Source organism: Talpa occidentalis, unplaced genomic scaffold, assembly GCF_014898055.3.
Source record: "Talpa occidentalis isolate TD23 unplaced genomic scaffold, MPIMG_talOcc4v2.1 talOcc4.4, whole genome shotgun sequence".
NCBI classification, from domain to species: domain Eukaryota; kingdom Metazoa; phylum Chordata; class Mammalia; order Eulipotyphla; family Talpidae; genus Talpa; species Talpa occidentalis.
Window position 1 is genome coordinate 95256745 of NW_023604295.1, and position 16070 is coordinate 95272814.

A 16070-nucleotide genomic window follows, 5' to 3' on the forward strand; every position below is an offset into this window, starting at 1 on the left:
AAAGACCCTACTCCGAAGATGTCTTGGCAAATTTAAGCTACTTAAGCAGTGTAGTCGACTTATGTATTGCTTTTATTCTATCTTGTTTGGAAGTTAGTCGCAAAATCTACAACTTAGAGGTTTTCAGAGATTGTTAAAACTAGTCCAGTTTTTGTGTGTGCAGTGATTGTGGTCATTTCTCAGATTTACACCAGTGAGAATGGCACATATTAAAAAAACTAGCATCAACTAATGTTGGTGAGGATGTGGAGAAAAAGGAACTCTCCTGCACTGCTGGTGGGAGTGCAAAATGGTCCAACCACTATGGAAAGCTGTGTGGAGATTTCTTAACCTACTAAAGATAGAGCTTCCATATGATCCAGGAACTCCGCTCCTAGTTATTTACCCAAAGGACACAAAAACATTAATTCAAAAGCGCACCTGCACCCCTGTGTTTATAGCAGCACTATTTTACAATAGCTAAACTATGGAAACAACCCAAATGCCCAAAAATAGATGACAGGATCAAGAAGATGTGGTACATATATACAATGGAATATTACTCAGCAATCAAAAAAGATGAACTCATGCAATTTGCAGCAACATGGATGGTTTGGAAGGGATCATCCTCAGTGAAATAAGCCAGAAAGAAAAAGAAAATACCGGATTGTCTCAACTCAGCAGGAATTTAGAAAACCTAAATAAGGGACCAGGAAAAAGACTAATTACAATAAAGTAAAAATCAAGGTCAACAAGCAATTATAGACCAGAGACACACTACAGTGGGCGCGGGAGGAGGAGAAGAGGGATTAGGGTCAGAAAAGGGGGGTGGGAATTGTATGGGGAATATAACCAAAATGAAAATGCATACATTATGCAAAAATGATGTAAGAATTATATAAAATAAAATAATTTATAAAAAAAGAAATGAGTGGAATTGAAATTAAGTAATAAATAAATGCTAACTATAAAAAAATAGTTGCTCGGAGTTCTTTTTCATCTTCATTGCTTCTTTACCTTGTAAATGTATTTGTTGTACATGTTATGTACAATAACATTGTATGCACAATAACATTTTAATTATTTTACATGTCTGTTTTTCTGTTAGACTGATTCATTGGAATAAGACTGACTTATTTTTGTGTGCTGATATAATAATAGTTACTGCTTGTTTAATGAATTGATAGTTAAAATTTTCAAAAATTTATTCTAATCCTACAGAACATATTGTGAGCTATATTATGTGTACTCATCATAAACTAGCTAAAAAGACCACAGATACAAGAATTTAATTTTGTCAGTATTTATGTCAGATATTCTTTAATATTTGTAAACTTTCCACTTTAGAAAATATACTAATTTGTAGGCCTATGTGTATATTTTTATTTTAGGAAAAACTGATAAAATATGCAACAGACAGTGAAACAGTGGAACCTATTATTTCACAGTTGGTGACAGTACTTTTGAAAGGTTGCCAAGATGCAAACTCCCAAGCTCGGTTGCTCTGTGGGGAATGTTTAGGAGAGTTGGGGGCAATAGATCCAGGCCGACTAGATTTCTCAACAACTGAAACCCAAGGAAAAGATCTTATATTTGTGGTAAGTATTGGTAATTTAGAATGAGAAAAATGAATTTTCTGTCCTATTGGGGTTTCTATATTCCACTTAGAAAGACAGCACAGGATTTGTAACTTGTTTAGTAACAAGTTGCTTAGTAGTAAACTTGATCCAAACTAGACAGTTAGGCAACATCTGAGTTTATTTGTTGTAGAGACCTTTGGTGGAAAATAATAAAGTTTCAGCCAAATGTAATATGCTATGGTCTTTAAAATAAATCTTCCTAACCTAATTATTACAAATATTTAATAGCTAGTTAATTATTTAAATATTACTATTTAAACTCTATTGCTAAGTGTTTCTTTGGGAAACTCATTTCTAGAGTGTTCTAATAGTATATATGTAAAAAAGTATCCACGATCAAATTGAGTTTGGGAATCCTGCAAAACAAAATTAAACAACTTTTAATTAATCAGTAGATTTTGTCAGTCTCCAAGAGGAGGGTATGTTAAAATTATTTCTTGAGGCTTTTCAAGTGATTGGGCCTCTATAGAATGCAAGGTAGAAATGCTATAGTTTTCTTTCTAAGAATCAAAAAAATATAAATTGTTAGTAAAAATTGATACTATTGATGTATTTTTTTCTATATTTTTCAAGTAAAAATGCATCATGACTTCTCCGACAGCCATTCAATATTACACTTTATAAATAGCCTAAAAAACCTTAGGTTTAGCTTCTTAGTTACAGGTGATATTTTAGATTTGTACCAAATTTATTTTGAACTTTAGCCTCCTTTTCTAAGTTAAATTGACCATGGAAGACATGGCACATTTAACAAATATTTTTACAAATTATTTTTGAATTTTTTCTTGTTTTTAATTGAGACTGGAGTAGAAGATTCAAACTTTGCCTATGGATTATTGATGGAACTGACAAGAGCTTACCTTGCATATGCAGACAACAGCCGAGCTCAGGATTCAGCTGCATATGCAATTCAGGTAACGGGGCATGTAGTTATTAACTATTTTAGTAAGAAATTTATTACTGAATTTTAGTAAGAAATTTATAAATTCTGTGCTCTTGAAACATGTAACATTTTATTATCAAAATAATTGCAAATTCATGATAAAAATTTCAGAGTATAGAAATGTACCCTTTTAATAGATTATTATAGTTTTTTTGTGTGTGAATACAGAGATACATGTTTTCTCTACCAAATAAAGAAATTATATTACTTGTGATGTTCTGTAACTTGAGTTTTCTTTTCTGTTAAATAGTCTTTCTTAGTTATTTTCCATAGTTAGTTCATATATGTGTTTATATATATAAGTATCTATTATATTCTTTTCAAAGATAATATTCAATATGAATATACCTTAATTTAGTTAAATTTATTTATCCTGAACAAATTTAGGATGTGTTCAGTGTTTTACTTTTAAACTTTTTACAAATGATTTAGAGATCATGCATATATTTCTGAGTACTTGAGTGAATGTATCAATAATACAAATATATAGAAGTTAAAGTACATCTCAGAGAAAGTACAGTGTTCATATCTGATAACCTTTTATAAAAAAAATTTCACCAGTTTATGCTCTTGACAAACCTGCCTTCTACCAAAATTTTACATATTTGACAATGTGATAGATGAACGATGATATTGCACTTTAATTTGTATCTAGTTATAAGTGTAACATGTTTTCATTATTTATTGGGGTTTTTGTTTGTGTGAATTTTCTCTAGATGATCCTTGTGCATTTCCTTTTTGGTATTGTTCTGGTTTTTATTGATACTTAAGACCTATTTCACTCTAATGGAAATTAACCTTTCCTCTGTTGTACATGTACTAAATATTTTGTTTTCTTTATTCTTTTTCATGGTATTTTTTTCAATTAAGGTGTCTGGAATTCTCTGTGAGAGGTTTGGGTTACAGAAAAAAAATTGGAGGTTATCATTGTAGCGATACTATTTAAAACTGTATTCTGGATGCTTTGATTAAAAGAGGGAGTATAGGTAAAATGGGTCTAGTAATTGATGCCTGAGTAAGGAGAGGTCAGTGAGAAGAGGAGGAACATCCAAGAAAACTGAGGAGCTGCTTGTAATATTGAGACATTGTATTAAATGCTAATCTTAAATCTGATACTATAAGGTTTGAGAACTGACCATTAACTAGTAACACAATAGTCATTGGTGATCTTGAAAAGAGCACTGTTTTCAGTGGAGTATAGAAAGCTTTATCATTTTATTAAGAGCAGGTGGGAAGAGGGAAAATTACAGAACCTCTTTTGAAAAGTGTTGCCCTCAGGAAGAGAAGAAGAAGGAGATAATAGCAAGGTAAAAAGGGGAAAAAAATGGAAAAAATTACAGTATATTTATATGTTGCTTGGGAGCAATTCAACAGAGATGATGAGTTAACGATGAAGTAAGAGAAAACTGATGTAATACTATTTAAATAGGTAAAGATGTGGAATATAGTATGTAACTGGAATTAACCAGTTACATAATTAATTAACCATAATTAAGGACAGAGGGCAGGAGAGGAAGCTGAGCATGTGGACATTGATAATGATATTGCCAGACTGGGTTGACATGAGGTTGGAAGTTGTGGAGGTTTCTTCAGATTACTTCTGTTTTTTCAGTGAAATATGCAAGATCTAAAACCTTAAGTATATTTATATATTTTGAGAATGTAGATAGTCCCCAAACCAAAAAGTTGAAGAATTGCCGATTTACTGAGTCTATTAGAGGTTAAGATGGTTTCTGTTATGTAGAGTGACTTTGCCAAACACCAAGAAAAGCTGGCTTCCAACAAAATTTAAATAATATTTTAAAGTTAAATGGGTTTTGGATATTTCAGTATTGAATTCTTTATACACTTGTGTTTATTTAAAAATACTAAAATATAAAATACATACTTTGTTAGATAGTGCTTATAGTTTTATAATTGTTAGATACAGTGCATATGATCATTATAAGTTGAATTGGGAAGAATAATTGATAATGGAAGATGTTATCCTAATGCATTCCTCTTGTTCAAAGATTTTTTAAAATTCATTTATAAAACCCCATTTGTTTTATTTTCAAATTAAAAAATTGTTTGAAATTTAATTTCTGGACTTGAATAGTAATAGTCTTTAATGTTTCATCTTATTTTCAGAATTTTAAGGTTCGTACTTTATGTCTAGAAATAGAATTACCTTGAATGTTTGAACTTTTAGATTTTTTTTTAATAAATTTTATTTTTATATTCCCCATACAATTGCAGCCCCCTTATTTTGACCCCAATCCCTCCCCTCCTTGCCCCCCACCCCCCATAGAGTGTCTCTGGTTCATAGTTTTTTGTTGATTTTGATTTTCACTTTCTTATAGTTATTCATTTTCCTGGTCCCTTATTTAAGTTTTCTAGATTCCTGCTTTGAGTGAGACCATCCGTTATTTTTCTTTTTCTTTTCTGGCTTATTTCGCTGAGCATGATCCCTTCCGGCGCCATCCATGTTGCTGCAAATTGCATGTGTTTATCTTTTTTGATTGCTGAGTAATATTCCACGGTGTATATGTACCACATCTTCTTGATCCAGTCATCTATTTTTGGGCATTTGGGTTGTTTCCAAAGCTTAGCTATTGTAAACAGTGCTGCTATAAACATAGGGGTGCAGGTGCTCTTTGGAATTGATGTTTCTGTATCCTTTGGGTAAATACCTAGGAGTGGAATTGCTGGATCATATGGAAGCTCTATGTTTAGTAGGTCCAGAAATCTCCACACAGCTCTCCATAGTGGTTGGACCAGTTTGCACTCCCACCAACAGTGCAGGAGAGTTCCTTTTTCCCCACATCCTGAACTTTTAGATTGAAGATCAAATTCTAAGGATCATACTTCTGCAAATATAGAAAATTTCAATTTTTTTCTCTAAATAGTTCTCGCAATTTTGTATTTCAATGCATTATATATTTTTTATATTATATATATTATATATATTTCACTACATCATATATATATATATATATAGAGAGAGAGAGAGAGAGAGAGAGAGGGCACACAAACTAACTTCAGGTACCACAGTCTTATGATGCTTAACTCACGTAAATGGTGTTAAGCATTGAAATATATATCCTGAGCAAGTTCGTAACTCCAAAATTTTATAATTTTATGTGTTTGTAATTATAATATATAGAATTTTGATGACTATAAAGATTTACTTGCTTCACTGTGGATTTACAAATGTGAAATATGTATTTGTAGGAGTTACTTTCTATTTATGACTGTAGAGAAATGCAGACCAGAGGCCCAGGTCACCAACTGTGGAGGAGATTTCCTGAGCATGTTCGGGAAATACTGGAACCTCATCTAAATACCAGGTATGTAGACTCATTAAAACAAGTTGTTTCTAAATTTAAGTTGTTTAGCATTAAGTGTATTTTTAGTAAGTTGTGATTTTTAGTAAGTTGTGATTTAGTAAGTTTTAGTAAGTAATTCAACTCTTGTTAAATTCTATAACTTTAAGTGTTTTAGACGAATTCATGGAAGTTAAAAGGATTGGCTTTTTAAAATTTCAGTTGTCAATAGTACTTTGAAATTATCTACTTCTAGTTGATAAGTATGCTTAATAGAAATTTAGGAGTTTAAAATTCGTTTCAAAGTAACCCCAATTAAGAGATGTTAGCCCTTTCTTCAGAAAGTATTTTCTCCCTTAAAAAAAAAAAGCATCGGGGGCATCCCTGATGGCGCAAGGGGTTAAGCACCGCACTATGAAGCAATTTGCAGCCTCTGCAGCATGAGTTCGATCCCCGCCCGGCCAGGGAGCAACCCACATGGCAAAGCAGACCTCTCCTGTCTCGCCTGCTGCTCCCCTCAGAAGTGTGTTTCAGTCAGTCTACCTGTTCTGTTCCCGACTCTGTCTCTGGTGAATCCTCTCACCCTCCCACATCTCTGGCCTGTAACCCAGCTCTTGTATGCATAAATAAATAAATCTTTAAAAACAAAACAAAACAAAACAAAAGCATTGGGCCTCCTTGCTGGCACAGGCAGTTGAACACAGTGCTGTGAGGCTGTCTGCAGACTCTGCAGCACTGGTTCGAGCCCTGCCAGCTGGCGAGATACCCACATGGCCCAGCATATCTCTCCTGTCTAGCCCCCTGATCCCCTCAGCAGTGCATTTCAGTCAGTCTGCCTGTTCTTTTCCCTGCACTGTCTCTGGTGAATCCTCTCACTCTCCCGCAATGTGGCCTGTACCCTGCTTCTTGCATGCATGAATAAATAAATCGTTAAAAAAAAAAAAGCATCTTCTAACCTTTTTCCTTTTTAATAACTGTGTTAGGACTAGTTGAAGTCCATAAAATTATAAGCTAATTTTATTTATAAACTGTAACTTTAAGTATTCTAGGTTAGATGCTTATTACCTTTAATAAATTCCTTCTTTGGGCCTTACTGTAGTACCTGGACTTATAGTAAAATTTCTTTTTTTTAAAAAATTTTATTTTTAGATTCCCTATACAATTGCAACCCCCTTCTTTTGACCCCAATCCCTCCTTTGCCTGCCCCCCACCCCCCCTAGAGTGTCTCTGGTTCAGTTGTTTGTTGATTTTGATTTTTTTCTTTCTTATACTTATTCTTTTTCCTGGTCTTTTATTTAAGTTTTCTAGATTCCTGCTATGAGTGAGACCATCCGGTATTTTTCTTTTTCTTTCTAGCTTAATTCGCTGAGCATGATCCCTTCCAGCTCCATCCATGTTGCTGCAAATTGCATGTGTTTATCTTTTTTGAATGCTGAGCAATATTCCGTGGTGTATATGAACCACATCTTCTTGATCCAGTCATCTATTTTTGGGCATTTGGGTTGTTTCCAAAGCTTAGCTATTGTAAACAGTGCTGCTATAAACATAGGGGTGCAGGTGCTCTTTGGATTGATGTTTCTGTGTCCTTTGGGTAAATACCTAGGAGTGGAATTGCTGGATCATATGGAAGCTCTATGTTTGGTAGGTCAAGAAATCTCCACACAGCTCTCCATAGCGGTTGGACCAGTTTGCACTCTCACCAACAGTGCAGGAGAGTTCCTTTTTCTCCACATTTGTTGTTGCTAGTTTTTTAATATGTGCCATTCTCCCTGGTGTAAGATGGTATCTCATTGTAGTTTTGATTTACATTTCCCTGATTACAAGTGGTGTTGAACATTTTTTCATATGCCTGTTGGCCATTTGCATTTCCTCTTTGGAGAAGTTTCTTTTTAGCTCTTCTGCCCATTTTTTGACTGGATTATTTTCTTTGTTTTTGTTGAGTCTCATCAGCTCTTTGTTAATTTTTGTGATCAGTCCTTTATCATTAGTGTTGTGTGCAAAAATGTTCTCCCAGTCGGTGGGGTTTCTCTTTGTTTTTGTTATTGTCTCTTTTGCTGTGCAGAAGCTCTTTAATTTGATGTAGTCCCAGCTGTTTATCTTTGCCTTCACTATCACTGCTTTGGGTGATGTGTCTGTAAAGATGTCTTTGATGTGCATATCATGTAGTGTTTCGACTGTATTTCCTTCTATGTATTTTATGGTTTCAGATCTTATGTCTAGTTCTTTAATCCATTTTGAGTTGGTTTTTGTGCATGGTGTGAGGTAGTAGTCAAGTTTCATTCTTTTGCATGTAGCGACCCAGTTTTCCCAGCACCATTTATAGAACAAACTTTCTTTGCTCCAATGCATAGTCTTTGCTCCTTTGTCAAAGATTAGTTGGCCATAAATCTGTGGGTTTATTTCTGGATTTTCTCTTCAGTTCCATTGGTCTGTGTGTCTGTTTTTGTTCCAATACCATGCAGTTTTGATGATTATGGTTTTGTAGTATAGTTTGAGGTCTGGCAGTGTGATGCCTCCATTCCCTTCTTTTTTTTTTTTTTTAGGAGAGTTTTGGCTATTTGGGGTTTTTTGTGATTCCATATGAATTTCATCAATAATTGTTCTATTTCTTTGAAGAATGACATTGAAATTTTTTTATAAAGTGTTTTTTTTTTTTAATTTATTGATTGACTGATTGATACATACAAGCACTGGGTAGAGTCAGAAGTGCACGAGGGTGAGAGAATTCACCAGAGCCAGAGCCGGGAGCAGAGCAGGCAGAAGGACCCAGGTACACTGCTGAGGGGAGCAGCGGGCGGCAGGAGAGGTCTGCGCACCATGTGGGACCCTCCTGTCGTGGCTGGGGAGCAGCTGGGGAGCGAACTGGCGCTGCAGAGGCTGTGGGCAGCTTCGCAACCCAGTGCTCAACCGCTGCGCCAACAGGGAGGCCCCGACATTGAAATTTTGATTGGAATAGCATTGAATCTGTATATTGCTTTTGGTAGGATGGCCATTTTAATAATGTTTATTCTTCCAATCCATGAGCAGGGGATGTCTTTCCATTTCTTTATGTCTTCATCTGTTTTTTTTCAAGTGTTTTATAGTTTTCTTTGTATAGGTCCTTTACCTCTTTTGTTAGATTTATTCCCAAGTATTTGATTTTTTTGGTTTCGATAATAAAAGGGATGGTTTTTTTTATTTCTTCTTCTTCAGATTTATTGTTTGTGTATAGGAAGGCTACTGATTTTTGCGTGTTGATTTTGTATCCTGCTATTTTACTGAACTGATTGATTAGTTGAATTAGTTTTTTCTGTGGAGTTTTTGGGGTTCTCTATGTATATTATCATATCATCTGCAAATAGTGATAGTTTGACTTCTTCTTTTCCTATTTGGCTTCCTTGTATGTCTTTCTTTTGTCTTATGGCTCTGGCTAGGACTTCCAGTATTATATTGAAAAGCAGTAGTGAGAGTGGCCATCCTTGTTTTGTTCCAAATCTTATTGGAATTGCTTTCAGCTTTTCACCATTGAGAATGATACTGGTTGTTGGCTTGTCATATATGGCCTTTATGATGGTGAAGTATGTTCCTTGTATCCCATGAATTTCAAGGGCTTTTATCATGAATAGATGTTGAACTTTGTCGAAAGCTTTCTCGACATCTATTGATATTATCATATGGTTTTTATATTTCTTTTTGTTGATGTGTTGGATAACGTTGATTGATATTCGGATGTTGAACCATCCTTGTGTCCCTGGAATGAATCCTACTTGGGCATGGTGAATTGTCTTATGGATACATTGTTGGATTCTGATAGCTAAAATTTTATGGAGGATTTTTGCATCAGTGTTCATTAGTGAGATTGGCCTGTAGTTTTCTTTTTTTGTGTTGTCCTTGTTCGGTTTTGGTATTAGTGTAATGTTGGCTTCATAGAACCTGTTTAGTATTATCCCTACCTTCTTAATTTTTTTGGAAGAGTTTGTGAAGGATAGGCACTAATTAGTTTCTGAATGTTTGGTAGAATTCATTTGTAAATCCATCAGGTCCTGGGCTTTTGTTTTTGGGAAGGTTTTTGATTACCATTTCAATTTTGCTTCTTGTAATTGGTCTGTTTAGGTGTTCTATTTCTTCTTTATCTAGCTTTGGGTGATTGTAGAGTTGTTGGAGTTTGTCCATCTCCTCTAGATTGTTGAACTTGTTTCCATATAACTGTTCATAGTAGTTTCTGATTATTCTTTTGATTTCTGCTGTGTCTGTTGTGATTTCTCCTCTTTCATTTGTGATCCTGTTTATTTGTGCTTTCTCCCCTTTTTCCTTTGTGAGCCTGTTTAGGGGTTTGTCTATTTTATTTATTTTTTCGAAGAACCAGCTGTTGGTTTCATTGATCTTTTGGATTGTTTTTTTAGTTTCAATTTCATTTATTTCTGCTTTGGTTTTTATTATTTCTTTTCTTCTACTGGTTTTGGGTTTTTTTTGTTGTTCCTTTTCTAGTTCTTTGAGCTTTGAGCTTAGGTTGTTTCTTTGAGTTCTTTCTTGTTTCTTGATGTGATCCTGTATTGCTATATATTTTCTTCTTATTACTGCTTTTGCTGCATCCCATACATTTAGGCAATTGGTGTCCTCCTTGTCATTCAATTCAAAAAATTTTTTAATTTCTTCTTTGATCTCCTCATTAGTCCAGTGGTCTTCCAGTAGAGTCAATTTCAATCTCCATGAGATAGGAGAGTTCCTTGCCTTCTTTTTATGGTTTATTTCTAGTTTGATGCCTTCATGGTCAGAAAAGATGCTTGGTATGATTTCAATCTTGGTGTATCTGTTGATGTTTGTCTTGTGTCCCAGTTTGTGATCGATCCTGGAGAATGATCCGTGTGCACTTGAGAAAAAAGTGTACTCCGTTTTTTTGGGGTTTAGTGTTCTATAGATGTCTGTTAAGCCCAAATGCTCTAGGTCCTTATTTAGAGCTTTAGTTTCTTTACTTATTTTTTGTCTTGTTGATCTATCCATTGTTGATAGTGGTGTGTTGAAGTCTCCCACTACGTATGTGTTTTCTCTGATGTCTGTTTGCAGAGAGGACAACAGTTGTCTGATATATTTTGGTGCTCCTTCGTTTGGTGAGTATATGTTAATGAGTGTTATTTCTTCTTGAAGTATTGTCCCCTTGATCATAATGTAGTGACCATTGGGGTCTCTTTTTATTTTTTTGAGTTTGAAGTCTGTTTTATCTGATATAAGTATAGCTGTTCCTGCTTTCTTTTTAGGTCCATTTGCTTGTAGGATTGTTTTCCATCCTTTAACTTTGAGCCTACTTTTATCTTTTGTAGCTAAATGTGTTTCCTGGAGACAGCAAAAGGTTGGGTTTTGTTTCTTAACCCAGGCTGCAACTCTGTGTCTTTTTATTGAAGAGTTTAGTCCATTTACATTTAGAGTTAATATTGATATGTTAGCCTCTGTATTTGCCATTGTGTTTGTCTTTCCTTTTATTTTATTTATTTATTCTTTTAATAACTTTTTTTTTGGACTTCCTTCGTTGTTATTTGTCCCTCTGAGGTTCTGGCTTTAGGACTCCTTGTAGTATTTTTTGGAGTGTGGGTTTAGTCATAATGAAACTCCAGAGTTTCTGTTTGTCTGGGAAGGTCCTTATTCTTTCTTCGTAGAGGAAGGAAAGCTTTGCAGGATAGAGTATTCTTGGTTGGCATCTGTTGTCTTGAAGTCCGTTGACTATGTCCCTCCATTCTCTCCTTGTCCGTAGTGTTTCTTCGGAGAAGTCTGATGTCAGTCTGATTGGTTTTCCTTTGTATGTTATCTGTTTCTTCTTTCTTGTCAGCATCATTATTTTTTCCTTGTCTTGGATTCTTGGGAGCTTTACTATTATGTGTCTTACTGTATTCTTCCTTTCGTCATGGAAATTTGGTATTCTTCTTGCTTCTTGTATATCAATTTTCAGCTCCTTCTTCACGTTTGGGAAGTTCTCTTCAATTATTTCCTTGAATATTTTCTCTGTTCCTGCATCTCTCTCCTCTCCTTCTGGTATTCCTATAACTCTTATATTTCCTTTCTTCATAGAGTCAGATAGTTCCTGAAGTCTTTCTTCAGTCTTTTTCATTCGTACTTCTCTTTCCTTTTCTGTTTTGGTTCTTTTTATTTCTGTCTTGGAGAGTGCTTATCCGTTCTTCCATTTCCTCTATTCTGTTATCACTGCTTTTCCCAACATTCTTTAGTTCTTCTGTTAATCCTTTGATCTCCTGCATTTCCTTCATTTCCCTCTTTAGAGACTCAATTTCGTTCTTCTGAGCGTTGTTTTCCTTGATGACTTCCATCAGTGTTTTCATCACGGCAATTTTAAATTCTTTTTCTGGAAGGCTCAGAAGTTCTTCCAAGTCACCGTAGTTGCAAGCTGGTGGGTGGGGTTTTTTTTTTGTGGTATGTCTTTTTTCTGAGGAGTTGCCACTTTGATTGTAGTTTTTCTTTTCCCTGCTGCCTGTCTTCTAATTTGCCTTATGCGTTGGGGCACTGTGCCTCTGGTACTGGCTGGCATCTTTTTGGTGTGTTCTTTCGGGAGTTTCAGAAACTGGCAATCCAAACGTGTCAAAAACTGTTATGCCAAAGTCTAGTGAGGCAGTGGTACTTTGAGTATGTTAATGGTCACTGTCACAGAATCTCTCCTCCTTCAGTGTTTAGTTACAAAGGTGAGTCTTGAAGTCCCACAGCCTTCCCTGGAGGTGGGGCAGCTAGATTGCATTCTGGGTTCCAAATCTCTGGATCCTCCTCTGGGCTCCGACTTCCTGCCAGGTGGGACCGGGCTTGTGGGGGTCTTCAGCTCACCTCTGACTGCACAGGGAACCTTCTCCCTCTGGCTCCACTGAGAGCCTTCTGTCAGTTTCAGGCAGTCTTTACTGAGGAAAGGTCCCTGTTCTAAAATGGTGATTCCGAGACAGACACACTTTCCTGTGTACCTGGTCTGCCCAGGCAGTGTGTGCCCGCTCCCCCTCTGGGCTTGAACTGCTGGCCAGAAGGCGCCTGCCTTGGGCGAACTTCCCAGCTCACCTCTGACTCCTCCGGGAGCCTTCTGCTGGTTTCAAGCAGTCTTTATTGAAGAAAGATCTCTTTTCTAAAATGGCGATTCGTATACAGGCACACTTTTCCGCGTGCCCGGTCTGCCCCAGCCTTCACTTCCCCTCTGGACTTGGACTGCTGGCCAGAAGGGGCCTGGCATGGGCGAACTTCCCAGCTCCCCTCTGTCTCCTCTGGGAGCCTTCTGCCGGTTTCAAGCAGTCTTTACTCCTTATAGTAAAATTCTTTACCAAAGTCCTTAAATATGTATGCATACTTATTTGTTTGATACCATTTTATATTTAGAAACCTTCTAAATACTTATTTTTAATGAATAGTATTACTAAAAGATATGCTTCATTAATATCAAGTAAAAGTCTATAGTTAAAATTGATTTTTCTTTTTTTAATTTATTTATACAAGCACTGGGTACAGTCAGAAGCACGGGATGGTGAGAGAATTCACCAGCACCAGAATGGGGAACAGAACAGGCAGACTGACAAAATACACTGCTGAGGGGAGCAGAGGGTGCGGCAGGAGAGGTCTGCGTGCCAGTGGCCGGGGATCGAAACAGCACTACACAGGCAGCGGGCAGCTTCACAGCTCAGTGCTCAACCTCTATGCCACCAGGGGAGGCCCAAAACTTGATTTTTCTTTTATTGAGGATTCTACACTTCTCAGTTTCTTCATCTTATATGTTATAGCACATAAAGATACTTAAGAATTTCTATGATCCAGTGAAAAGTTTATGGTCTTTGGAGTCACATATACCTAAATTTGAATTTTTGCTCTGCATTTGCTAGCTCTGAAGTCTTGTGCAAGTTAATTAACACTTTTGAGTTTCAACTTTTTCATTTTCAAAATATGGATAGTTTTTTTTTTTTTTTAAGATTTATTTATTTATTTATACAAGAACCAGGGTACAGGCCAGATGTGCGGGAGGGTGAGAGAATTCACCAGAGACAGAGTGGGGAACAGAACAGGCAGACTGACGAAACACACTGCTGAGGGGAGCAGCAGGCGCGATAGGAGAGGTCTGCTGAGCCATGTGGGACCCTCCCCGGCTGGCTGGGATCAAACCGGTACTGCAGAGGCTGCGGACAGCTTCATAGCGCAGCGCTCAACCGCCTGTGCCACCAGAGGAGGCCCAAAATATGGGTAGTTTTGCTTACCTTATATGATGACTCAGAATGTATCTAGCAGAATACTTAACATTTTATCAATACACAATGATAAATGCTGTTTCAATCCCATCTTATTCTGTATTCTTTATTCCAAACAATGATCACATAAGGTATGATGCAAAATGGTGACATCAACTCAGATTTTTAGACTTTTTAGGTTTTAGAAACTTGGCGTATGTAATGTTTACTGAGGATCTTGAATATAGTGCTTTTATTACATTTGTAATTTCCTAACCTTATATTGGTGATTGAAAAATGTTCTCTTCAAAAAATGCTATATACATTTGAGATGAGAACTATTTGAATATATCTAAATATTAATGCTGAGGTACACATCATGTTAACATTATGGCAAGTAATCATTGATGTAATAAGGACCTTTACAAGCATCCAGAATAACTATGTCCCTAATGGGAGTGAAATCTCTTTGTAATAGAAGATAAAATAATGGATGGGACTCAGTTAAGTTTACATATTTGATTATGGATTTCTTTTTTTTCCTCCCTGAAGTAGGAGATGAAATTATTGACTGTAAGCAATAGTGGAGTTGGTGTAGGTGATAGGAGGAAAGTGTTGATGATATGAAATTGTCACTATGGCCCATAAAAGAGGGCTAGCAGGAAAGCTTAGAAGCATTCTGGGCTGTAAAGAGGTCCATGGAGGTTGAAATCTTAAGAATATATATAGTAGTAATAATCTTATAAGCTGTTTAATGATTTTCCTTTATATGTGCAGTTGTCTGGATATCATTTCAGTGAAATCAGGCATTTAGATTGATCTAAGGTTGGGAAGTTGGCAAGTGGGTACAGCTGTTAATGACTGGCAGTGCAGTGAGTAAAGGATATATTACCAAGAGAATGCTTGAAATGAAGGACCAATGAAAGAACATGCCGGTTAAGGAGAGAGAGTGAACTGAAGGTATTTATAGGTCAGGAGAGGAGGTTCAAGGGACAGAGATCTCAATGAGAGAGAGTAGAAGTGTTAGTATAACTGGGTGAAAGAACTAGAAATGTAGGAATCTATTGCCATATTAGGTTTAAAAGGTAATTTTGAAAGTGAAGAAGTTTCTTTGTTTTGACAAGGAAGTCTTGACAGATAAGTAGAGGAGATAGTCATTGAAAAGCTTTGAGTTTGATTAGATGGTCCAACCAGAAATTGAAGCCACCTAGGATAATAAGACTTAGGGAAGAAAGGAAATACTGAATGATGTACTGGAGTTATCAGTGAGTTTGGTAATCATCGAGTCTAGTAGATACCCATATGAGGAGTAGAGAATAGTATAGTTGAGTAGTTGGAAACTCAAAGGAGCAAATCTTTCTTATACAAGAGTATAATTGGAGGGAGGATATGAAATAGTAATGTCTTTACCCATTAAAGAAGGGTAGGAAATAGTAATGTCTTTACCCAGATTTCAGTGAATGTGAGGAGGCAGTAGTGGGTAGTCAAAGGAGTTGATACAGTTCCTTATACTTAACTTTACTAAAACTCTTAATTATGCTTATATAGTTATATATTTTTAATAAATTTTCAAAATTACAGGTATAAGAGCTCTCAAAAGTCAACAGATTGGTCTGGAGTAAAGAAGCCAATTTACTTAAGTAAATTAGGTAATAACTTTGCAGAATGGTCAGCATCTTGGGCAGGTTATCTTATAACAAAGGTAAGAGAATTTGTTACCCGAACAAAATTTCTAAAGGAATATCTATGTGAATATCAATGTTTGTACACACAGCAAGCATTGAAATATTTGTGCTGGTAGTGATAGAAATTTTTGTAGAAAATGGTTAGTAAGAATAATAATTTCCCTCTTGTTACTAGTAACAGTTTCTGGGTAAGAAGGTAATTGTTTTATCAAGCAAATTGCTGCGGTCTTAATGTGTTTGTAAAATGTCTATTACTTTATGCCTATTCATTTTACATTGTAAAATAGCACTGTTACAAGAGAATAAATGCTTTCTCACTTTTTTGCATAATGACAAGTTTTTTTATAATA

At 35.8% G+C, this 16070-nt stretch overlaps 1 protein-coding gene across 3 annotated transcripts in view; it reads left to right on the plus strand.

Annotated features, from left to right (window-relative positions):
* Nucleotides 1–16070, plus strand: part of ATR (ATR serine/threonine kinase) — a 121085-nt gene that overhangs the window by 45575 nt on the left and 59440 nt on the right. For all 3 annotated transcript variants that reach the window (XM_037525846.1, XM_037525847.2, XM_037525848.2), the window contains 4 exons: nucleotides 1371–1577; nucleotides 2420–2533; nucleotides 5776–5891; nucleotides 15617–15737. In XM_037525846.1, coding sequence (XP_037381743.1) covers nucleotides 1371–1577; nucleotides 2420–2533; nucleotides 5776–5891; nucleotides 15617–15737 — 558 coding nt within the window. The remainder of the gene's footprint in view (nucleotides 1–1370; nucleotides 1578–2419; nucleotides 2534–5775; nucleotides 5892–15616; nucleotides 15738–16070) is intronic.